Source organism: Taudactylus pleione, unplaced genomic scaffold, assembly GCF_031769625.1.
Source record: "Taudactylus pleione unplaced genomic scaffold, aTauple2 ptg000169l, whole genome shotgun sequence".
In the NCBI taxonomy this organism is placed as follows: domain Eukaryota; kingdom Metazoa; phylum Chordata; class Amphibia; order Anura; family Myobatrachidae; genus Taudactylus; species Taudactylus pleione.
Genome location: NW_028284571.1, coordinates 2,062,559 through 2,086,860, shown reverse-complemented (window position 1 = coordinate 2,086,860; position 24,302 = coordinate 2,062,559). Strand labels below are relative to the sequence as shown.

The following is a 24,302-nucleotide window of genomic DNA, read 5'->3' as shown; positions in this document are numbered from 1 at the left end:
ACAATAAAGAACAGAAGACACTGTTAGGAATCTTTTATGAAAAACAATTCATTAACATGTGTCACATAGTGTCAATCATGTTCATTGAGCTTCTGTAGTTGGGGCCTTACCAAGGTGCGGCCTGGGCTGGCTGATTTTGATCGCACAGGGCTGCAGCTTCTACTTCGGCTCCTTCGGGTGCTCCACTGAGATAAAATGAAAACAGAAATGAATATAACAATAACAAAGAAATATACAGTATAATAGCTACTTATCAACATTTGTGAAGAGAAGAATATAAATTAGCTATGCTCAATGAATCGCTCTTCTTTATGTAAGTATATGATATCCAAGAGGTATTCTATACAGCAGACCTTAATTTATCATCAAAAGGTAATAGCGATTCTTAGAAGAAATTGCTCTTACCAGTGCGCCTCTCTTGGTCACAGTCTCTCCCTTGAAAACGACAAGATCATTTTCCATCAGAGCAGGCCACACATGGTAACACACCAGCGGAGCAGTGAGCTCAGAATCATAGGTACGACGATATCTAAATGGAAAAATGCATCGTGCAGTTAGTTGTGGAAGTTATGGATTCCTTTAAGAAGTATAATACTGTAGGAAAGAGACACAGGAAAGAGAGGTGGATGTCAGTACACAGACGTCCCTTATTCAAGGTGAAGGTCATATCTACAAGGTCAAGTGTTATGTGATATACGGTTAACATCATAGATTTATTTTTTCCATTGAAACTTGAGCCTGTCTATGAACCAAGCAAAAAGGAATTGACCAAAACCTCTGCATATATAATGATGTTGATCTGATTTATGGGCCTGTGGGGTGTATGTGTGGCCCAATGCACTCCTAACACCTTTATGTACATTCTAGAATGCGGATTAATACACACACACATATATATATTTATATACACACACATGAACTTTTTATGTGACCATCAACTGTCAACATATTCGTTACTCGATGATGTATGTTAGTAACTGACCATGAGTTATTACACTTCGTTAGACGTATAATCAGCAATCCTGGTTCTAACACTTTATTTAGGGACGTACATTAAAGTCGGCTAACTCAGTTCATTGTATGACAAGTACTGCCCAGAGCAAGTAATACTTTATCAAGGTCATCAAATGAGAGTCAAAAAAGATGGCAGATGAAGTTGATAGACTGACCATACAATGTATTGGGAACATTTAGGGGTATATTTACTGAAGTGTGGGTTTTTAGAAGTGAAGTTGTTGCCCATAGCAACCAATCAGATTCGAGCTATTATCTACTAGAACAGGGGTGGCCAGACTTTTGGACTCGGTGATCTACTTGTAAAGCTATAAACCTTTTGTGATCTACCAAGCTCGAAAAGCCCCCTATGCGCTGCCAACTATAGTAGTGTCCCTTATGCAATGCCCCCAGTAGTAGTGCCCCTTATGCAATGCCCCCAGTAGTAGTGCCCCTTATGCAATGCCCCCAGTAGTAGTGATTCTTATGCAATGCCCCAGTAGTAGTTCCCCTTATGCAATGCCCCCAGTAGTAGTGCCCCTTATGCAGTGCCCACTGTAGTAGTGCCCCTTTTGTAGTGCCCCTTATGCAGTGCCCCCAGTAGTAGTACCCCTTATGCAGTACCCTCTGTACTATTGTCCCTAATGCAGTGCCCCCTATAATAGTGCCGCTTATGCAGTGCCCCCTAAAGTAGTGCCCCTTATGCATTGCCCCCACTGTAGTAGCCCCCCCCACACCCCTGTGCAGAACTTTCCTCACATTCACACTGGGTACCGCTCCATGCTGTCAGCGCTCCCGGTGTCCCTGCCGCTGACTGGATCCAGCAGGCGCACAGGCTCCTCTCATCATGGCTGATGTCATGAGGTCACCCGCACACTGCATCACCTGGGACGCTGGCCTCTGAAGCGATCAGAGGCTTCTTTAGCCTCTGATCGCTTCAGAGGCCAGCGGTTCCAGTGATACAGCTTGCTGTAGGCAAGTTGGTCACAATCTACCGATGGGAGCTCCGCAAGCTACCTGTAGATCACGATCAACGTTACGGTCAGGCCTGTTCTAGAAGGTGCTAGATAAATGATAAGTAGAATCTGATTGGTTGCTATGGGCAACAACTCCACTTCTAAAAACCCGCACTTTAGTAAATATACCCCTTAGAATCAAAATAATAAAAATGTAAGGACTGAATTATAAGTAAAAAATATTGTTAATTTCTGAAAATAAGCCAGACTTCAGCAAACAATAACATTAAGCTGCTGATGCAGAGAGAGCACTATGCCAACTTGCGTTCACTTTACAGATCAAGTGGGATAATGAGATAAGGAAGTCAAAGGTGATGATTAAATAACCCTAACATTAAACATACATACGGCATAATATGTCAGGTAGGGTGTCTAAGTGTTATATGATCCCATGTAGGACATGCACTGTGTATGTGCCATATTATTAGTAATTGCTTTGGTTTGCAGCTGTGTACATAGATAGGCCATGGAGCACGTCTACTCTCTGCTCTTGAGAGGCTCATCTTCTGTAGAAGTGAAACTAGATATTACGGGAGGTGAAAAATTCTACAGCTTAGCATTGTACAATAATGATCAACATAAAATTTCCTACCACTCCCAACCCACCCCTTGTAGTAAAGCACCCATGCATCTACACTGTACTTTGCAGGAATGAGGGCTGTTGGTGCAATAGCTATATAAAGGATGACCTGCTGTCAGATGAAACATTGCTATCAATTAGCACTCTAAGTACCTGTATGATTTGCCATCTTTAATAAAGTTTTATCATATTAACTTTTTGGTGCCGACAATGATAGTTATTAGGTTAGAAATTTCTGAGAATTCTCCTTACTTGGTTTCACTAAAGAGTTCTCCATCAATTCCAAATGCAATGTCCAACGGGTTTTCGAGGGTCTGCATGGCAAATGCGACACGACACACCTCCCGAATGAAACTGCTGATCAGGATGAAGTCGATTTCAGCTGGGAATGAAATTTTAGGGTTGACATTCATGGCGTTTATCACCTCCTACAAACAGAAATTGAAAATGTTAAATACTTTTTTATTTTCCATTTCACCTGTGTAGTAAAACTGAACTAGAAATGATAACGGTTACTGTTTAACTTTACTCTAACATAATAAAGATGCAGACATGGCTGAGAGGTTAACAACTGTAACTAAGCAAAAAAACCTATTTATCTCTCTCTTTAGCCCCCATCAAAATGATCCATGATAAGAGCCTCCAGCAATAGGCTATCAGCAGCAGCGGCTACTGTGTGAGGGAGCCTGCCGCTGCTGGACCAGCCGCCCGGATTCCGGTGCCTCACGCACATGTGCTTCACCGACTTCTAAGGACTGCATCAGCTGCAGCCCCTAGAAGCCATGTAGGGCTGCCCGAAAGGCAGAGAGCGGGTTTCCACTGTAAGCCGCTCTCTGCTAATCCCAGCTTGGACTGGCAGTCCCAGAGGGAGAATACACCTCCCGCTGGGGCTGCCTGCCCTGTGCCCTATCCTATTTGTTTTTTTACACGTCATTGTCCACGAGCAGCATCTGGACAGATTATAGACATCTTAGGTATCATTTTTAAGGTCTCCTACAACAACTGCCCCATGTCACCAATCATTCTGCTTAGTGCTGAATGCTGCCTCAGTAAACTCACCACTGGCAACTTTGCTTATCCCCATTTAGCAAAGGGCATTAACTTGCTTTGTAAAGTACTCCAGAGTTAAGCAGTGATCTCTAGAGAGCTTTAGCAGACTTAAGGGTTTTAGGGTGAACAAAAAAAAAATTATTAAACTTTACGTTAACACTGGACTGGACATCATAAAGATCCAAGTTGCGGACAATATAGTCAATCACAGCATCTTCCAGAGATTCGGGGCCCATGTGAGAGGGAGACAGGGACTTTCTTACTCGAAGCTTGAACTGTCTGAATGCCATCTTGGCTGCGTGGAAAGATTCCTGCACAAAACAGAATATAGGCTAAAATAAACCACCTTTGTTTATATACAGTAGCAACAATATGACAATTAATTGATTACACTCTGCGCAATGGACATCTTTCTTTCAGTATTTATACTGGATCAAGATTAATGCTGCAGACCAGCCTGCAAATATAGCAATGAATTACTACAGGAAAAAATAATAAGGTATCGTATTCGTAACTAAGGGGAAAGATGTCCACGTCTCCACTCTTTAAAAGGCTTGATAAATCTCCCCATACATTATACTTGAACGACCAGTATACTGTATATAATTACATACCATAGTAGCAATAAAAATGATTCTTTGAACCATCTCCAGGTCTTCAATGTAACGTCTCAGTAGGTTTTGTGCATCCAGACGGTCGTTGGCATAGATGTCATTGAATCTTGATATTAGCCGGCTGTGACGAGAGGCATTGGTAAGTTGGGCACCAGTAGGTGACTCACTCCTGGTAAATGGACTGGCTGATCGGCTGGCTGACCGGCTGGAGTGGCGGATCGGGCTGGGGGAGCGGCTTCTGGAAAGTCTAGAACATGAAAAAAGCAGAAAAACTGAAACACACACGTTAGGAACATCTTGTATAATTACATGAAGAGCAATTTTATACTTGTGACTTAAATGAGGGCAATTTACAGGTTTGTGGTGGATGTGCTGTCCTTCTAAATGCAGGCTTCTACACTACAATATTACACTATACATGATAAAGCTGGTGAAGTTCCCATCTATATACTGTTGCTGTCACACAGTACCTGCCATGCAGTATACTCTTCTCAGCTGCTAAAATGGAGATCTCATCCTTTAGCAACCGCATCTGGCGCTCATAATCTTCCACCGAGTCCAGATTCCTCAGCTCTGCTTTGTCATTAGCCATCCTCAAGCTGTAAGTATCAAAGGTGTCAAATTAAAGACATCCGCACAATAAAAGGACATTGCCGATGTATCACTTCACAAAAGATATTTGATTCAATCTGTTAATCGTTAAAAAAAAACAGTTACATTTGCTTTAGATCAGCGTTAGATGTTATAACTTTCACATTAGGATACATGCCAAAGTGGTCATAACTGACTAGTCATTACTTAGTTGTAATAGAAAAGAAAATACGATAATCTATTTTAAATTATATGGGACCCATCCCATGCACTCAGTGTCCTGCTTCTTTAGTCCCACTTATCCTTCAGTATAACAGGATAAATAAAACAATTATTTTTGAAGTAACATGGGTTATGGACTGTACTCACGGTCAGATCAGATAACGATCAGATATCGTTGTCTGATCGTCCTACATGTTCTGGATGATCGTTATCGAACATCCACAGATGCTCCATTCCCCCAACTACTATAACGACCCTCGATCAACGATCGAGGCGCCCTATAGTAACCAGGCTAACCTGGTCGATATCGACCAGGTTGGCCTGCATGCACGGGTGATGGTCGATATCGACTATTCGTGCCCGCGCATCATTTGGTTGTTTGAGGGGGCAAGAAAAGGACGATTTAAATGATGAAACGATAAACGATATCGTTATCGTTTAAAACGTCCTTTAAATCTGACAGTGTGTATGCACCATAAGATACAGTAATTCATGTACCAGATGTATATTGCCTGCATTACATGCAGTTATCTGTGGTGGTCTTTCAGCCTCACTACCAAACTGACCTTATGTCTGCCATTTTACTCACCGAATTGGCCATTTGCCTACAGGGTCAGATGACAAAATCTATTCATGTGGCCAGAATCAGTTTGTGACTGAATTAACATGGGCTTACTAAGTACTTATGTTGGAGTTTTTTTGCATTAATAGAGGCTAGGTTATTTCAACAAGAAAAATATCCAAAAAAGTTTCCTTTATGAACTATGCCATGCGGACAGTTACAGTTTGTTACTATGGGGGAAATGTATCAAACCTAGTGCAGGGATGGGTAATAAGTGGCCCTCCAGCTGCTGTTGAACTACACATTCCAGCATGCCCTACAACAGTTTTAGCATGGTCATGGTCAAATAGTAAAACTAACAGCTGGGGAAGGGGCGCTCATTGCCCACCCCTGTTCTAATGAGTGGACAATTGGATAAGTTGCCCACAGCAACCAAATAGTTACTAGCTATCATTTATCAAGCACATTTTATAAAATGACAGGTTGAAGCTGATTTTGCTATGGGCAACTTCTCCACTTGGCCACTTCTCCTCTCTTTAGAAGGCTTAAAACATTTCTCACCATATACAAATTATTTCCTAATAATATAAAAATACTAAGCAGATAACAAATGACAGCATACGCTGTAACAATGTGGTAGATTTGTGCGTTCTTGTGGGTTTAACCACTTAACTGATGATTTTTTTCCCCCAGAAAATGGTCAGAAATTGTCATTTTTGTTTTATTTAATAAAGTTTAGAATTAATTTCTAAAAATATATTTAAATATTTTATTTAAAAAAATATATACCTAGGGGGTGTTTTTCACCCCCCCTTTCCCATGTCCACAGGCCCTGATTGTAAAATCACCTCCCACCCTCCATCAGAAACAGCCCCCCTCCCACCCCTCTAATGGAAATAGATCCCAGTGGCGAGGCCCCCACCCTTACTCCCAGTGTCAATGCCCCCCCCAAAGAATTAGTGCCCCCTTTCCCCATGTGTCACTGTATATGCAATTCTTTATTTTTATTATATTCCCGTCCCTCCCAACCAAAAAAACATTTTCGGGGACAGCATAACCCATGCTCAGTGCCAACAGATGACCCATTCCCCTATTAATCCCCCTCCCCTGTGTCATAGCCCCGCACCCTCACATTGTTGCAGATCGCAGTGGATCGTGGGGCATGGGGGTCTGATCATCAGCTTCCCCCTCCCCTGTTGCAGCTGAGCTCTGCACATGAAGAGATCAGCATATTTGTGCTGGGGGAAGGGGACTATATTCCCCTCCTCACACCTAGTTTAGGCACCCAGAGTGCCATTCACATGGGAGTGATGTCGGTGGTCACAGACTGAGACATCATTCCTAAGGGTCCAGAGCAGGATGAGATTACCTACATACAAAAGGGGAAGCAGAGGCGCGGCACTAACGGGATGCGACCTGGTCAGATAAAGCACTCCTGGCTGCGGTCACATCCCATGTGTTTGTGCCAGGCAACTGGTTAATAATACGTTTCACAGTTTGATATTACAGACACAAAAGAGTGGTGGACACCGACAGACATTATTAAATTAAAGTCAGTAATTCCTCATTAACAATTCACTCAAGAGAATATACTGTATGTCTTAAATGACTGAAATCATATTATAATAATAGCATAGATTATGCATTGTAATTCCTCTTACTCAGATCTAAGCTGCAGTATCTCCTCCTCTGCGGCCAACAGAGTGGTCGCTGATTTAGTTTTAGTCTCCTCGAGCTCCATTTGAGTTTCAAGCAGGCTATATGTACCAAGAGAAGGGAGAGAAAGACTCAGTATAATAATCATTATTCTTCCAAGTCATTGTTTACATACTGTAATACAAAGTCTATACATGCAGTGAGAAATAATATACACCATACACAAGATTCAAAACATTTCTTCTAATGCAAATAAAATGGAGCCAATCACAGTTCAAGGTCAAGAATGGAACGATACATTGTGTAAAGGTGCCCACACACATAGCGATCTGCACACGATCCCACAATGAGTGCGATTTCCCCTGAACTCTCGGCAGCTCCCCGGCAATCCTACTCACGATTTGGAGTAAAAAATGTCCAATCTGACTTAAGATCTATCGTGCATCCAGTGCATTGTGTCCCAGATTAGCAAATCTGTCCTACAGCACGGCAGATCTGAAGATGTGATGTATGACCAGCAGGGACGCGCATTGACATCGTGATTGTGAGTGGACACTCATGATTTGGGCATATTTTACACGATTTGTCGTCACGATTCATTGAAATCGGGCAAATTGTGTAAAATATCGCTATGTGTGTGGGCACCTTAAGAGTCACAACCCATCTCTCCTGCTTACCCCAGTAAACCCCCTCCCAGCAGAGGGAATATGATCTGTGAAATGAACAGTAAGTGAACAATATATAGAAAGCGCACATGTAGAGCTGTAGCCATACAATTTACTGCCGAGTTAAACATAAGTGACAGCCTGAACATTACACAAAATAGCTTTTTGCTTTGCCTCTAGATTACTTGATCAGCTTGTCTCTAAACACCTCACAGCTTCCTTTGCACTCAGTCACTCCTCGACCTGCTCCAATCTGGCTCCATCCAATGCACTCTACAGAGACTGCCCTTACTGAAGTAACCGCCGGATTACTTCTTCTTGACCATCCTCCAATGCCATTTTCATTGCTTGGGACATTGAGTGCTGCTCCGACACTTCTCCCTCTGCTGGGTCATGGAGACCAGATGAGCAGAGTATGTCCCAGAGAGAGGGGGGATGGGGTAATCCATGACCTTGATTCTGCGCACTCCTATTCCTAAAATCCTGTACATTTGTCACTCAGTTGGCCTTTGTGACACCTGTACAATTTTTCCTTCTCCCTTCCCCTCTCTCTGTCAGATGATCTCTCCCCTGCTCTCCTTTCTTTTATTTCCAACTGTATCTCTTCGACCATGTCAAGGATTTTCCAAAATTATTCTAAACCAGAGCTCATTATCTCCTCTCATTCTAGAATCTCCCCATCTCTCTATCCATGGGTAACACTATGTTTTCCACTCTAAATCATGTCTTCTGCCTGACTGTCAACCCTGACCCTTCATTCTTCATTCCCCACAGCCAGTCCTCTCTGAAGCCTGTCATTTCTCCATTCAAAACATGACAGAATTAGACCCTTTGTCACCCATAACACTACCAAAACTCTTATTCACTCTCTCATTATCTCCCATCACAACTACTAGCACACGTTACATGCTCCACCACGGGTGTTTGCCTTTTTACCCAGATTGTGTACGTTCTCCTGGGTTTTGCAATTTAATTTGTTTATAGAGTACTCAGAGGTTTATGTATCAAGCAGATAAAAGCGTGGAGAAGTTGCCCATAGCAACCTATCATTTTCTATTATTTTATAGACTGTACTTGATAAATGCTACTTCAAAGCTGATTTGTTGCTATGGGCAACTTCTCCACTGGTCCACTTCTCCACGCATTGCACTGCTTGACACATAAACCCCCAAGGGCCTAATACAGATTCAGGAATAGAGTGAGATAGAGCAAGTAACTATGGGCCTGATTCAGCAAGGATCGCAGTTGCTAATAAGCACGCAACCGGACGATTGTTGCGTTCTGCGTATGCATTGCAGTGCACGTGCGCAAATGGACCACTGTGTTCGGGATTGCGATCACGGTGACTAGGCAGAACCATTGCAGAATGATTGACAGTAAATGCCGTTTGTGGGTGGTAACGGGGGGAGGGGGTGGTCGGTGAAATGCAAGCGTGACAGTGCGTTTCAACGCTGCTTCAGGGGCGTGCATAAATTAATCACTTAAATGCCGTATGCAGCCTGAGGACTCATAGTGTGCAATGAAGTTGGCAAGGTCTGACCTTGTGCAAGTGTGTGTGAGGCTGCAATTGTACTCGATTGTCCCTATGGTTTTGCAGTCTTACTAAACATTACGGATGTGTGTAAGGTAAAGTGGGTGTCCTTATGTTGTGCTGCAACGGCATAGCGATCGCAATGGATTAGCATACTATCGCAGTGGAACTGCGTGCGTAATCGCAGCTGCGATCACAATAGCGATCCATTGTGAATCGGGCACTATGTACCTGGACAAACCATGTTGCAATGCAAAGGGTCCAAATATATACATTTTTGTTGCTTGTGGGGTAAATACTGGCTGCTTTTGCATGTAGCCCATAAAAGCTGGACAGCTTTATTTCTACACTGCAATTTAGATGTCAGTTTGGACAAACCCCTCCCAAATCTATATCTCTCTGCACATTTTACATCTGCCTCACCTGCAGTGCAAGATGTGTTTACCCAGATGATCAGGTACTTGCTGTATCTTACTCTATTCCCAACTCTAAATCAGGCCCTAAGTACTTAGGATTTTTTTTTTTTCTCGCAAAGGTTTGGTATAAAGTAGCAGAGTAAGCATAACAATGTATGGCGGGATGCATAGCGTGGCTCACTCATATCAAGTGCAAATTGTACGCTCCATTGGGGCAGCAACTGACGTGAATGGTCAAATATTATCTGTAAAGCGTGTGCGGAATATGTGTGCACTACATAAATATGTGGTGTGTGTGATTTATCTGTGGAATGCATACTAGACCCTGTTACTGTGTAACCAGTATAGTTTAAGCCACTATAGTCACATGACTCACTCTTGTCTCACTGAGTTTAGTTCCACACGAGTTGACGCCAACTGGGTCTCTATTTTCTGCAGTTCTTTCTCCTGAGAGGATGACAGTTCCCTCAGTCTTTTGTCCCTTTCTAACGATTCCTGAAAAACAAAGGCTTTTGCAGTTAAAAAAAGCATCACTTGACAGTAGAGTGGCTGAAGCTAGTAGTGGATACATCGCCAAATAATTGTCATTTAAATCAAAATAAAAAGCAAACTGTGGTCCCATATCCATAATGTACCCTTGTAACTGGTTGTTCAGCAACTACTTGTCCCAGCATAAATATATGTTAAATAACATTTAAACCTGTCAGTATATTAGAACTCAGAGAAAGAGTTGTGTAGTGTAGGTGGTAGCTACTATTGGATGGCTGCAGCACATGTCCACTCTGGTGCCACCTTCACACTTCCACCACTGCTCAAATACTGTAGACCCCTGTCTCCAGTCCTCCAGAATTCTGTGCCCATTCTGTATCCATTCATTAAGATTATAGCTTGTATAACAGCAATGTTAAGATAGTAATGGGGACCAAGGGTAGAGACTGATGTCTGACTCCAATCGAGAAAAAGAGAGAGAGAAAGAGAGAGAGAGGGGTGGGGCGGTAGAGCCTGGAAATTGTACATCATAGAAGCATCAACAAGGACCATGTATGAATGTTATGTCAGTAGTTATATTTTTGTGACATGTTTAGGTATATGACTAGCAATCTTTGCCCTTTACTGAAAGCACTAGCAGTCCATGGTAATGCAGTATAACCTCACAGCCATATCCTTCTATTAGATATCAAGGCTGTGACATTTTCTTCTCTAAGGGGCTGTTGACGCCCTCTCTTGGGCATCTACCCAAACAGGCGCCCGACGGAGCAATTCAATTGTTGCGCCATTTGGATGCCTAAAGCTGTGGGGGGGACATTTCTTCTAGCGGCCTCCTGAGGTCCAAAGTCCAGATTTTTGGATGCCCTGACTGTGGTTTGGGTGCCCTAACCACTTCTTTGGATGGGTTTAGCTGCTATGGCCGCGATCACTACTAATGGGAACCCGAACAAAGAAACAATTAATTGCTCCATCAGGCGCCTATTAGTATAGACTGTCAACAGAGTGTCAAGACCCAAGGAGGAACAAGTGCCGAATGGGGCCCATACCAAACCTGATGGACTGTCCAGCAGGAAACCAGACCAGACTGACCAGGAAGGTGACAGACAAAAAACCCAAGGCAACACCCAACAGAACGAAAGCAGAGCAAGCAGCATCCCAAAGGAAAAGCGTCAGTAGCCCAAGAAACACGGTGAACCTCAGTCCAAGAAGACCACAACCCGAAAGAAGATGTGCATCAAGAGCTCCATCAATCAACCTAATTGAAGCAATAAGGCAACAGGAGTAGCCCGTCATAATAAAAAAAAAAATTCCATGAGTAGACCTGAGGGAGGCTCAACCATATAACCCCAAGCTGAACCCCTGCACAACAGGGTCAGAGAGAGAATCAGGAAGGCTCAAACATAAGACTCCAGACTGCAATAATGCCACTCAGGAGCAGTTAGGGCGCATGTGGAGCGTGTGCAGCAGACCACCCTCCATGGACAGAAATTTGAACCTTTAGGAAAAAGACCATTCAGGCTTCATCCTGAACCCATCCTCCAAGACATGCTCTTGACAGAGACAAGGGATGCCACCAAGACATAGATCTTAACCAGAAACAATCACACCATGAAGTTGCCCGAGTAGTGACTCAAATGGCCTGATTAAGAAGAATGTACCCACAGGGGAGGACACCCTGGCAACTGCAGACGGGCACCAAAGAAACTCTGAGATCAGGAAACTGCAGAAAAATCAACAGAAGGACCAGAACCGTAAGGAAACTTCCATAGATTCAAGTATTGCACAAATATAGTCTATAAAGACAAATAATAAAGATGAAGTCGGCATCACCAGATGCATGAACTTCCCAATCAATGTCCGCCTAATTGATGCCTATAGGCAATCTCACAAGAAACCCCCCCTCGAAAAAAAGGGACTGTGCATCAACAGTAAGGATAGATCATCATTCTAAAGGAATTGTGAGTAGAACATGCACCTTTCGGAGATCCACAAAGGGAGTGATAGACAAGGTACATGGCTCCACCATATAGTGTGACCTGTATGGGAAGTAGACAGCTAATTTGATTGTAGTATGGGACCTAGGACTCTTTCCGCAGAGGACCAGTGAACATGTAGGTATTGCCCTACTGAGCCTACCAGAGGGTGGAGCTGGCAACTGTACCATCACTGAAAGCCCAGCACATGCAACCCAGATATGGCCAGGGGGAAGGACTCCGACCATCTGTAGCCAGGGAAGAAAGGCCCTCCTAACATTGGCAGAGCACCTGCTCAAAGGAACCATTGATATGGGGTCCTTAGTACTTAGTGTCCCTATGACTTGAAAGTTTTGCATGCAAAGGCTGACCACCCAGGAGGAAGGTATCCTCCAGATTAGCATCCCTCTATGAAGGAGACCGGGCTTGAAACTGGTCAGCTGCCAAGGTACATAAAAAATTTGGAACCCGAGCCAGTTGGTCAGGGCTTGGTACAATGACCCCTTACAAGTCACTGCTAAGAGCAAATAACACATGAAACTGTGCTAATAGAATTATATAAAAGATATGCATAGACCAGTGGTATAAAAAATAAGCCAAGACACATAGTAAATTAAATACATTTAATATTGAAAATTATATATTTTTTAATATAATGTGCAACCTGAGATTTTTGTCAGTGGAAGTGGCTCCACCTGGGAAGCCAATCCTGCTAACGAGCAGGGGTTTTCCCGGGAAGGACCGGGGTAAGGCTCAGTGTCATCCGACCCGGGACCTGTTTACAGCACGGGAAAAGCTGCACTCCGATGCAAGGAGATGATGCAATCTCCAAGCGCCGGCACTGCGTCAATAGCGTCAATCTGGGAATAACCTGGATCGGCGCTGCAGTGTAAAAGGGGTCTGACCCGATTTGTGTTTTATGTACAGCCTTTATTTTGCTTTCATGGCAATATAATTCCCATATAATGGGGTTTATGTAAGAGGGTGTGGGTGCGGGTTGACTGCGCCGGCGGGTTCCCTGACAAATGTGTCTCAGTTTTTTAGTTTTTTTTTTAAGTATAGCAACTGTAATCTATGTATGCACTAGGGGGATAAATAGGTGTAATACTGAAAGACTCTGAGTGTCTGCATGGTTTGCACCTTATTAAATGACTTTTGCTGTATGGGGAGGGTGGTGACTAGAAGTATAGTAGGTACAGGAAAGAGAAGACACTTTCTATTCTCCCTCCTGTCCCTGTACTCTCAGAAGCTCTCACTGCAATCCAGAAACTACAGGAGGAAGTGCAGGCAGTTGGTGTAAGTATCACACATATGTTTCCTCCTGCAAAGAATGATACAGGAGCTAGACAGCTATTACTGAACTCACTAAGGCACTAATTTCATATCACTGATATTTGCAGCAATAAGATATTATGTTTCACCCGAATGTAACAATATATACATGGATTGTGTGAGCTAATGCGATCATTTCACTTTTATATTGGGTCCCCGCAGCACTTCTGCACATTCGTGGTCTAGTGTCCGTGTATGTGTGGCACTGGCCATTGCCACGGAGGGTCTCCCGGTCATTTCTGCATTATGTAGCCCATCTGAAGATGGCTTCAATTGCTGGGGCCAGGCTTCGCATCCCAGACCTTCGTAAATCTGACAGCCTAGCAATCACCATAGAAACCTATGAGGGCCGCTCCTGCTGTCAGAAATGGAGGGACTGTGGCAGATATCGGAGATATCTTCTGCAGTCCCTCTATGGTACATCCAGAGAATCTTTAATATTTGTAGGTATCCCTCGAAATTGGAGGTTTTCGGGGATTATCCTGCAAACATTATTTGATAAATAGGCCACAAAGAAATACTACGGACAGAGTGAGAATGTCATCACTGCCATTTCCTACTACTGTCCCACCAGAAATAAGGTTGTCTCCTGCACTGATGGTTATTTGGTAGTAACATCCTTGACCAGCTTGATGGCCATAACATAAACAGGATTTTAGCTATACATGTCAAGAATTATTCATGATCCTTTCTAGTAAAATCTCTATACTCCAGCTATGATCAGGGCATGATGGGAAAATTACATGCTATTCCCACCCTATCCACTTGCTGGCTCTGTACCTGAAGGTGAGAGAAGCTGTTGTCAGCATACTGTACTGGAGAGGCGTTGGAGAAGCAGGTTCCCAGCCAGGGCAAAAAGCGGCTCTTGAGTGTTTCCACACCTGCATACTGACCACCTGAAAGAGAAGAGGTGACGTGTTTTATACATAGTGCACATGTATGTCTAGCAAAATCTTTGGGCCATATTCATTTTTTTTTTATAGATTTTAACATATAACATTTAACAAGTACATTGATATATGTGGTTACATATTATTACTTTTGAATTTCCCAAGTTCCAGAATTGTAGCTGCAGTAAAAGGTAGAACAAGGTGACTATAAATTAATATTAATCACCCTGGCATGCAATACATTCCCTCCACACATGGCTCCAACTCAAAAATACAAAGATTTTGTATTCTGTTATGCGTAGCTTTGACATGACAAGACACCACATCATGGCATTGGTGACAAGTGGGTATGAAAGGGATAATCAACACTACCTGGCCTGTATAAACCTGACAAAAAAACATAAAAACCTATCTTAGTTCTGCAACTAGTAATATGTGCTGTATTTCAAGAGCTGACACTCTTAGGAAGTCTTCAGTTACTCCCTGGCATATCCCATAGAGCAATCTAGTTACTGTAAACCAAACTACTCGCTGCATACATTTCATCATTATAAAAACCAAGCCTACCCGAAACATAAGTTCTTTAAGAACACAAAGACAGAACATCGTTACATGGGTTTTAATATGAAACTGATGTTGCCCATAGCAGCCTATCAGATTCTGTTTATCGTTTTCTAGCATGCAGTAGAGAAACAATAGTTAAAATCTGATTGGTTGCTATGATTAACATCTCTATTTTAAATTTTTGGAAGCTTTAGTAAACGTACCCCATAGTGCTTATTAAGTCAAAACAGTAATAATGAGTTGACACAGAATTATAATTGAAAAACTGTTCTTAAAATAAAAGATATAAAGCAGAGAAACTTAAAAACTACACTCAAGTATGCTTTCTTATGTTTTCCTTCCTGGAGAAAAGCTAGAATGTTTACAGGAGCTCATTCAGACCCGCTTGCTATGCTGCGCTTGCTTGCAGCCGTAAGGATAGGCAGTATGCAAATGCCGCGATCGCTCACTAAGACATCAGGACGCCCCTTATGTCTTAACGAGCGATCGCCGGGTGAAGTTAGACACCCACTAGCCTGGACAAAAGACGCCCACTTTCAGACATCATATCCAGGAAGTTTATGAGAACAGTGGTACCATCGGGCGACATCGAACCAGCACGCAGTGCTTGAGGTAGACCCTAGCCGCCCGCAAGCACTGCGAATGCTGCTGTCTTTATTTCACTTGTATGATGCGTGTGCTGATGCTGCACGTCCTTATAATGGTGCAAAAACGCACTGACACATCACACCTCCCGTTTCCTTTGTCCTTCCCCAATCACCACCCACAAATGGCCCGTTCTGTCACTCAAACTAGCAGGCTGGCTGTATGCTGAGAGCGATCGTCTCCCGATCGCTCTGACTGATTCTTTTACACATGCGCAGTTTGCAACAATCGAACGCAGCACAGCGAGCGGCTATGAATTGCCCCCTCAGTACAAAATATTTCACTTTAAAAACAGTGGGAGCAATAACAGGGGTGGATTACTACAGAGCTGGGACCCATAGCAAAATTGTTGGGGAGGGACCCAATGATGCATTCAGTCCCCCAAATCTCCCTCACTATTCTTCTGAGATCGCTCATTCTCTCACATCAAAGTGGGTGCAAGTAATGGCAAAACTACCTGCACACTTTATTAATGCCTACACCCACTTGTAACAACTACAGATGTATCCTCACACATTATTCGCCTGGTCCCGTGCTACTTGGATTGCACCGAGCGTCTTTTTTTGCTTGAATATGCGTCTTAGTTACAATACGATTTTACAAACTCACTTAATGAGACTGCACTGATTCATTTGATATGTGACACTAGTACATCTGTGTGCGGGTTGGGTACGGGATGCCGGCACTCGGGATCCCGGTGGTCAGAATCCCGACAGTGTTAGGATACCGACACCTATAGGTCAGTATCCTAACCCTCCCGCTTTCCCTGTCCCTAACTCTCCCTCCCTGCACCCTAAACTTAACCTCCCCCCAGCGTCTAAATCTAACCTCCCCCCTACACCCTAATCCTAACCCTCCCCCTAACTCTCCCTCCCCGCTGCTTAAATTTAACCTCCCCCACAGCACCTAAATCTAACCTCCCCGTGCACCCTAATCCTAACCCTGCCTCTAGTGCCTAACCCTAACCCTCCCTCTAATACCTGTACCCACCATCGGGATGCTGGCGGTCAGGATGGCGACGCCAGGATTCCGGCAGGTATCGGGATTCCGGCACTGGTATTCTAAGTGCCGGCATCCCAACAGTCGGTATTTTGTCCGCATCCTCTATGTGCAAATGTATCTGAATCTGCATAGGAAGAGCTACAATGCAGGGGCTTTTTTCATGCCAAGTTCTGTTGTTCCTTATTTGCGACTTTGTACATATTTAAAAATAATTTCTGTGCTGTTGAAGTTGCAGCCCCGCGTCTCTGGTACAGATTGAGTAGTGTTTCACTGTGTCTGCAGTGCGAATAAGATGCAAATTTAAAGAAAAAGTCGCTCCGCTGCAACGCTCGTCGTGGCTCGCAAGCTCCAGGCGTCAGGTGCCGCATTGCGTATTGAGGCTAGGTGTTTGAGGACACATCTGTACCAGCAATGCCCTTGTTTCCAAACCCCATAGCCGCTGTATTCCCTGCGTCAGTGCTTCTTCTGCCACTAACAAATGAAGATAATGTCACTCATGCAGTGTTTTAATGTCATCTACGGGACCTCCACATGCACCACTGGCCACAGACATGTAGAAAAGCAGCTAACAGCTTCTTACATCAGGGCCGCAACTAGGGGGGGGGCTGAGGGGTCATGTGCACCGGGCGCCTCACTGATGTCCACTCTGGTGCCACAAGTATCAGTAGCGCTGGGCCCGGCTCTTCCTCTGCTGTGCGCACCGCTACCATTACACATGGCAGCAGGCAGCCCCCCTCCCCTGTCTCCTGCAGTGTCTCTTGGGACTGGGAGAGATGTCATGACATCTCTCCCAGTCCATACTCACAGTGCCCTGCGCTGAGGATGGCCGCTGCGTTAGGCCCATCCATCACAATTAAAGCGCCTCCACTCCACACGGCGCTGCCGCCGCCTCCAGTCTGCTGCTGTGCAAGAGCCAGCAGGTAAGTATGCTGTTGCTGGTGGGGAGATGAGAGGGGCTTTTCAGTGAGGGGGGCTGTTCAGTGAGGGAGGTCTGTGCAGTGAGGGAAGGCTGTGTGTAGTGAAGCAGCGCTGTGTAGTGAGGGGCTGTGTGTAGTGAGGGGCTGTGTGTAGTGAGGCAGCGCTGTGTAGTGAGGGGCTGTGGTGTGAGGGACCCTTGATAAGGAGGGCTGTGGTGAGGGCTTTGCAGGGAGGGCTGTGTGTAGTGAAGGGCTGTGTGTAGTGAGGGGCTATGTATAGTGAGGGGCTGTGTATATTGAGGGGCTGTGTTTAGTGAGGGCCTTTGTGTAGTGAGGCAGCGCTGTGTAGTGAGGGGCTGTGGTGTGAGGGACCCTTGATAAGGAGGGCTGTGGTGAGGGCTTTGCAGGGAGGGCTGTGTGTAGTGAAGGGCTGTGTGTAGTGAGGGGCTATGTATAGTGAGGGGCTGTGTATATTGAGGGGCTGTGTTTAGTGAGGGCCTTTGTGTAGTGAGGCAACGCTGTGTAGTGAGGGGCTGTGGTGTGAGGGACCCTTGATAAGGAAGGCTGTGGTGAGGGCTTTGCAGTGAGGGGCTGTGAAGAGAGCTTTGCAGTGTGAGGCTGTGATGAGGAGGGCTGTGAAGTGAGAGGGTTATTCTGTGCTTTTATGGGTAAGTAAAATAATTGTAAAGAGAGGGTGTTTGGGGGGTGCAGTAAAATAATCAGTAATATCAAAACATGGAGGGGGGGGCACCAAATTACTGCCTTGCCCCGGGTGACTAAAATCCTAGTTTCGGCCCTGCTTACATGCAGCAGAACGTCCGTGTCAGTGTTACGCTGGGAGTGTGACTGTGGCTATAACATCACAGCCAAGAATCACACTCGCATTCTGAGGAGCGAAGGATGCAACCCCAGCCTCCCACCAACCATGGGTAGAAGCTGTAGGGTAGGTGTGCTGCTTTATAATGTGGCAGCCCCCTCTGAGTGAGGGTGCGGGCACTGCTTAGAGCAACCCCAGAACTTGCACCAGCCTTGCCACTTTTCCTGTACACCCTTCTGTTCCTTGCCAAATCCACCATCTTATTTCTTGAACCTATCTACTTTGATGGAAATTTAGGCAAATCAGTAGCATAAATTAAAATTCTAAACTCTAAAAAGGTAAAACAAAAAAAAAATTAGCAAAATAAGATTTCACTGTCGACTGGAATTTTTTTTGTCAACATGCTACAATAATGAAATGGAACACAGTAAAATGGTTATACTGTATATATTATTTTAAAAGTTTTTCTCTAAAGTAAATACTTTCATTTCTTTCATTTCATTTTTGCTGTCTGAAGCAAACATTTGCTTGATGATTTTATTTCTGTTGATAAATCTGAGATGTTATGTTACCTTCCCGGGCTGTAACATTGAGAATGGTGAACAGCTGTCCCTGGATCCTCGAATTCAACTCTAGAAGTTCACAGCAAATGTTCAGATTATGGTCACAAGAATTAATCTGTGAATGAAAAATACAAAAAATGTTAAATACTCCTGACACATGTTCATCTATGATACCATGTTGTGGGAGCAGGAGATTCCCTGACCCCTGCATGAGGTTTGTAAACGATGCCCCTTATATTTCTGTATGACATAACAGCAGTGCCAGATTAAGGTCCACATGGGCCTGGAGCAGAAATTTCTGAAGGGCCTTTTGTGTGCTGCCGCAGAGGGGGTTGGTCTGCACAGGGCATATGACTAGTACCGTGTAGGACATAGCTACCACCTACGTCGACCACCTCAAACTCTCTCCCCTCCCCTCCGCTTCATTGAAGCATACGGAATCGGTAGGTAATACCGCTGGCCGCATGGCCGGCAGTTCGATTCCCGGCAGCGTCAGGCCGACAGTGGAACAGATCCCGGCAGCCGCAGCCCGACAGCTCTGGAAATCTCGATCGTCCCCAGGTAAGTACTAACTAACCTAACCTAACCCCACTAACCCTCCCTTAGGGGTGCCTAAAACTAACCTCCCCACCCCCAGTGGCTGTCCGCTCACGGCGTCCGGCATCCCTTCCATCGGGATGCCGTGTGCCGGTCTCCCGGTGTCGGTGAAATGAGCGGCGTCTACATCTAGACGCCGGTCATTTCACCCTCGCCGGGATATGACAGTCGGGAAGCCGGCTGTCAGTATAATGTCAGCCGGCTTCCCGATTGCATCCCGAAGCATACACCACCTGCTATATTATTGAGCATTGAATAAAATGTTTATTTATTAAAGATATATATATATATATATATATATATATATATATATATATATATATTAGGGATGTGCAGGCTCGGATAGGTTCGAGTTTGCACGTGGAGTTCGGATTTTTCCCTCCAAAAAAACGGAACTCAGAAAGAGGCAAAACGTCATCTTGCACGGACGAACATCATCATTCCTGGACTTTTGTCCAGGAATGAAGATGTTCGTCCATGCAAGATGACGTGTTACCTCTTTCTGAGTTCCGTTTTTTTGGAGGGAAAAATCCGAACTCCACGTGCAAACTCGAGCCTATCCGAGCCTGCACATCCCTAATATATATATATATATATATATATATATATATATATACACACACACACACATACATTCCAAACATGAAAATACACAAGCATATATCTTTCTATCTATATATACATACAGCAATGACATTTTGAACATTATTTAGGGCCGCACGAAATGCGCTGGTGATGTAATTAGGCAATTTCTTGCAACTATGCATGCCCTATAATTCCTAATAACCAGTATGGCGCATGCGATACAGAGAGTATACACTAAGGCGCATGAGTTACACAGAGTGAATAAACAAAGGTGCTTTTGTGAAAGAGAAGCATGGTAGCAGAAATGTAGTGGAAAAGTGATGGGCGCTCCTGGGAGGTGACTGGGCGGTGGCTAGAAATACACGCAGACATGGTCCGCTGAGTGGGCGTTATAGGAGTGTTGTGGGCATGTCAGGCATAGGAGGCCATGGTCAGACAGAGACACTGTAGATGCCATAGGTCTGGAGCAAGATTGGATGGTGTGAACAATGGTGGCGTATAAGGAAGCACCAATCGTTATTACTGCGTGTCTCTGCACTAAACGTGTGCGTCTCAGTTCTGGCATGTTCATCTGCACAGATGTACACAAGGGATGGAGTTTCCAGTGGCATTTGCATAAATTTGCAGATGAGTGACCACCAAAAGATGCTGCTGTGTGCACTTATACATGCCACTCATCAAATCAGGCCCTATGCCACATTTTACTGCGCCAGGTACACATTATGCCAGAGCTCGACAATTTGTTTGTAAAATCTAGGAGCCAGCTTAAAAGTTCAGGAGCCATACCATTTTCCACTACCAAAATATATGTAAACTTGTATAGACCACCGCAACATGCCCCATCAATGCCCCTCAACCTCCTCACATGCCAGCATACCTGCACCAATTCATATTATGCCACACACTATGCCCCAAAATTATATTATGCCACACACTATGCCCTAAATTCATATTATGCCACACACTATGTCCCAAATTCATATTATGCCACATACTATGTTCCAAAACAAGAGATATGGTAAGAACTTACCTTTGTTATCTCTGTTTCTACGAAGTCCATAGGGTCCACAGGGTTGACCTTGGGGTATAGGTTGGGAACCAAATCCGGGCACCACGCAGTTAAAGCTTTTAGCTCCCAGGATGCACTTGGGTCCACTCTCCCTATAACCCCACCCCCAAGCCAGAGGCACCTCAGTTTGTAAGTAGCCAAAGGCCGGAGGAGGAGAGAAAAAGAGAGAGAAAACTGGAACACTCGATAACCATACTCACAGAAATGGGAGACGGAAAACCGGTGACCAGCCACACAGCCCATTTGAAGCCAGGGGCGTCAGGGCGGGCGCCCTGTGGACCCTATGGACTTCGTAGAAACAGAGATAACAAAGGTAAGTTCTTACCATATCTCTTGTTTTCTACTTCAGGGTCCATAGGGGGTCCATAGGGTTGACCTTGGGGATGTCCCAAAGCAGTTCAACCAAGGGAGGGGACGCTCCTGTGCTGAGAGGAGAATCCGCCGCCAAAAAGGAAGCATCCGGAGAGGCAAAGGAAACCAATGCCTAGAACCTTAAAAAGGTGTTGACAGAAGACCACATGGCCATCTAGCAAGGCAAAATAGCCAAGGCGCCACAGCGAGCCACCCACGAGGGTTACATGGCCCGAGAAAAAACAAGTATCAACAACAGAAAGGCCTACCCATGGGTAGGCCCCTGAAGAAGACATACGAGGCCGTCCAGCCAACATTTGGCCATAGGCCGGCCATCCTTTCCTGTTAAAACCAGAAATCTCAGACCACCAATAAGGAGTCAGATTTCCGTCAGGAACTTGAACGGATCAAATAAATCCACAGAGGCCGGACCACAGTCAATGAGGCCACACCAGCCGAGAGGACTGGGGACTGAATGGCCTCACCATAAGTTCCAGAATAATATGGAACCTAAAAATCACTAAGAAGAAACACAGGGTGAGAGCAAGTCACACCCTGACAAGATGCCCTCCAGAAGAGGGAGCCACATGAGAACGCTCCCAATTCCGACACTTACCTGGTTGATATAAACTCCCTGAGAGAAAGAGAGAAAGCCAAAGCAATAGACCCTGTAATGGCTATCACAACCAGCGGTTCCATTAACTTTCCCCGGAGTTAACGAAGAACCACTACTAACTCCCAAGGAGTCCCTAGGGAGGACAAATGGAGGCATAATCCAGAAAAACACTCCAAAGGATGAACTGGATACCAGAGCGGAGCAATTCCATATCTTAATCATACTGACAGTGTAGAGATCCGCACTGTCAGGAAGGCCAGGCCGAGGGTGAAACCCAAGCCAGCCGGAAGGAATGCCAGAATATCTGGAAATCCTGGACACCAGAGGATCATATCGACAGGTATAATACCATAAGAATTATGGCTGCCACAGTTTGTGGTAGGTCCCAGCAAAAGCTGATCCATGTGCTCTAATCATTCCAACGATGACAAAGCCAGGGAAGCCGTAAGACCACTGTAGGGACGCAGTCAAAGACAAACGACCCAGGTCCAAGGCAAACCCCAGGACCCTGAGACAACAGGTCTGGGCAGTGAAGCATCAGGAATGGAGTATCGATGGAGAGACTCCGAAAAACCAAGTACCCCTGACATCTGGGGCAATCAGGAGCCACCAGCAGGAAAGCATCTCCGTCTCGACTGAAACACTTCCCTCGAGGAAGAATGGAGACCGGAGAACACAGGTACGCAAATTGGAAGAACCACTTCACCGACAAAGAGTCACTGAAGGTTGCTTCAGAATCCCCAGAGTTGGACTGTAACACCATAGTGTGATAGAGTCAGAAGGCCATGAGGGTCACCTCAGGAGGACCCCCCCCCTGCTCACCAGGATATGAAACCTCTCTTGGGGAAGAGACTAGTCCCCTGGATGCACGTCGTGACGGCTGAGGACTCCCGCTTCCCAATGGAGAGCACCTGAAATGAACACTGTCGAGATGGTCGGGAGGAGACCCTCAGACAATGTCCGAATGTATGACATACCTGACATTGCCACCCAACGAACAGTATTGCTAAAAAGGAAGCCACTGTTCTGACCCTGTCGGACTGAACTTTTTCAGGTTCACCGGGAAACAAGGGCTATGCCAGAGTGAAGGCCCAAGACAGGCTAAAGTTCCAACAAGTTAATTGACAGGGTGGAATCGACAGACATCCAACTGCACTGAAATGGATGCGAACCAGACACTGTCCTTAGCAAAGAATACCCTGGACGAGATGGCCATAGTCACCCGAAAAGGGACCGACTTGCCTCCGGGGAGAGCATCATCGTTTGAACAGTGATCAGACAGAAAAAACTTGTTCCATCTGGAGATAAGCCAATTATGGAAAGGCCTGGAATGGAACTAAGCCCATTCCACCCTTCCAAAGGCAGACACTGAATAGTGGACCATGCATCCCAGAGTGTAAAGACATATGTCGACTGCGCAGACATCCATGTACTCCTAATGGAAGAGTGGAGATGCCGTCTTACGCCAGAAGAATTCTCAGATTCTGAGAATCCAGCAGGGCTCCTAGGTGAAGAATACCCAGAGAGGGATGCAGGGAGGACTTTTTCCCCATTGATTAAACGTCTGCACCCTGAAGAAGCCACAGTCAACCTGACCCGGCTGTAAAGTACCCCGGTGATCCTGCTAAGAGCAGGAGGCCATCCAGGTACAGGAGCATTGGGATATACTGAACAGAAGAACTGTCAGAAAATCCAAAACGCTGGTAAACCCCTGTGGGGTTGAGAGCAGTCCCAACAGGCAGAGCCCGAAAAATCGTAAGTGCTGTGATACAGCGAACCTCAGTCCATGCTGAGGCAAGGTCTCTGTAAGTACCCGTAGGCACGCGTCCTGTATATCCAGTGATACCATAAAGTCCCCAGGTGCCAAACATAGTATGATGGAGCATAGGGATTGCCTCCTGAGCCCAGGTAGCTTTAGGAACTGGTTCAGGGAATTGAGACAGAGAATAGGCCAAAGAGGACCATTCAGCCACCGCACCAGAAAGAAAGCAGAACA

At 45.0% G+C, this 24,302-nt stretch overlaps 1 protein-coding gene across 2 annotated transcripts in view; it reads right to left on the bottom strand.

Annotated features, from left to right (window-relative positions):
* The window catches only part of SPATA18 (spermatogenesis associated 18), a 46,282-nt gene that overhangs the window by 3,369 nt on the left and 18,611 nt on the right, over positions 1-24,302 (bottom strand). For both annotated transcript variants that reach the window (XM_088475282.1, XM_088475281.1), the window contains exons 2-11: positions 19,098-19,203; positions 14,471-14,586; positions 10,273-10,391; positions 7,290-7,385; positions 4,724-4,852; positions 4,254-4,500; positions 3,792-3,950; positions 2,842-3,017; positions 406-529; positions 111-185 (exon numbers count right to left, since the gene is read on the bottom strand). In XM_088475282.1, the coding sequence (XP_088331408.1) occupies positions 111-185; positions 406-529; positions 2,842-3,017; positions 3,792-3,950; positions 4,254-4,500; positions 4,724-4,852; positions 7,290-7,385; positions 10,273-10,391; positions 14,471-14,586; positions 19,098-19,203 (1,347 nt within the window). The remainder of the gene's footprint in view (positions 1-110; positions 186-405; positions 530-2,841; positions 3,018-3,791; positions 3,951-4,253; positions 4,501-4,723; positions 4,853-7,289; positions 7,386-10,272; positions 10,392-14,470; positions 14,587-19,097; positions 19,204-24,302) is intronic.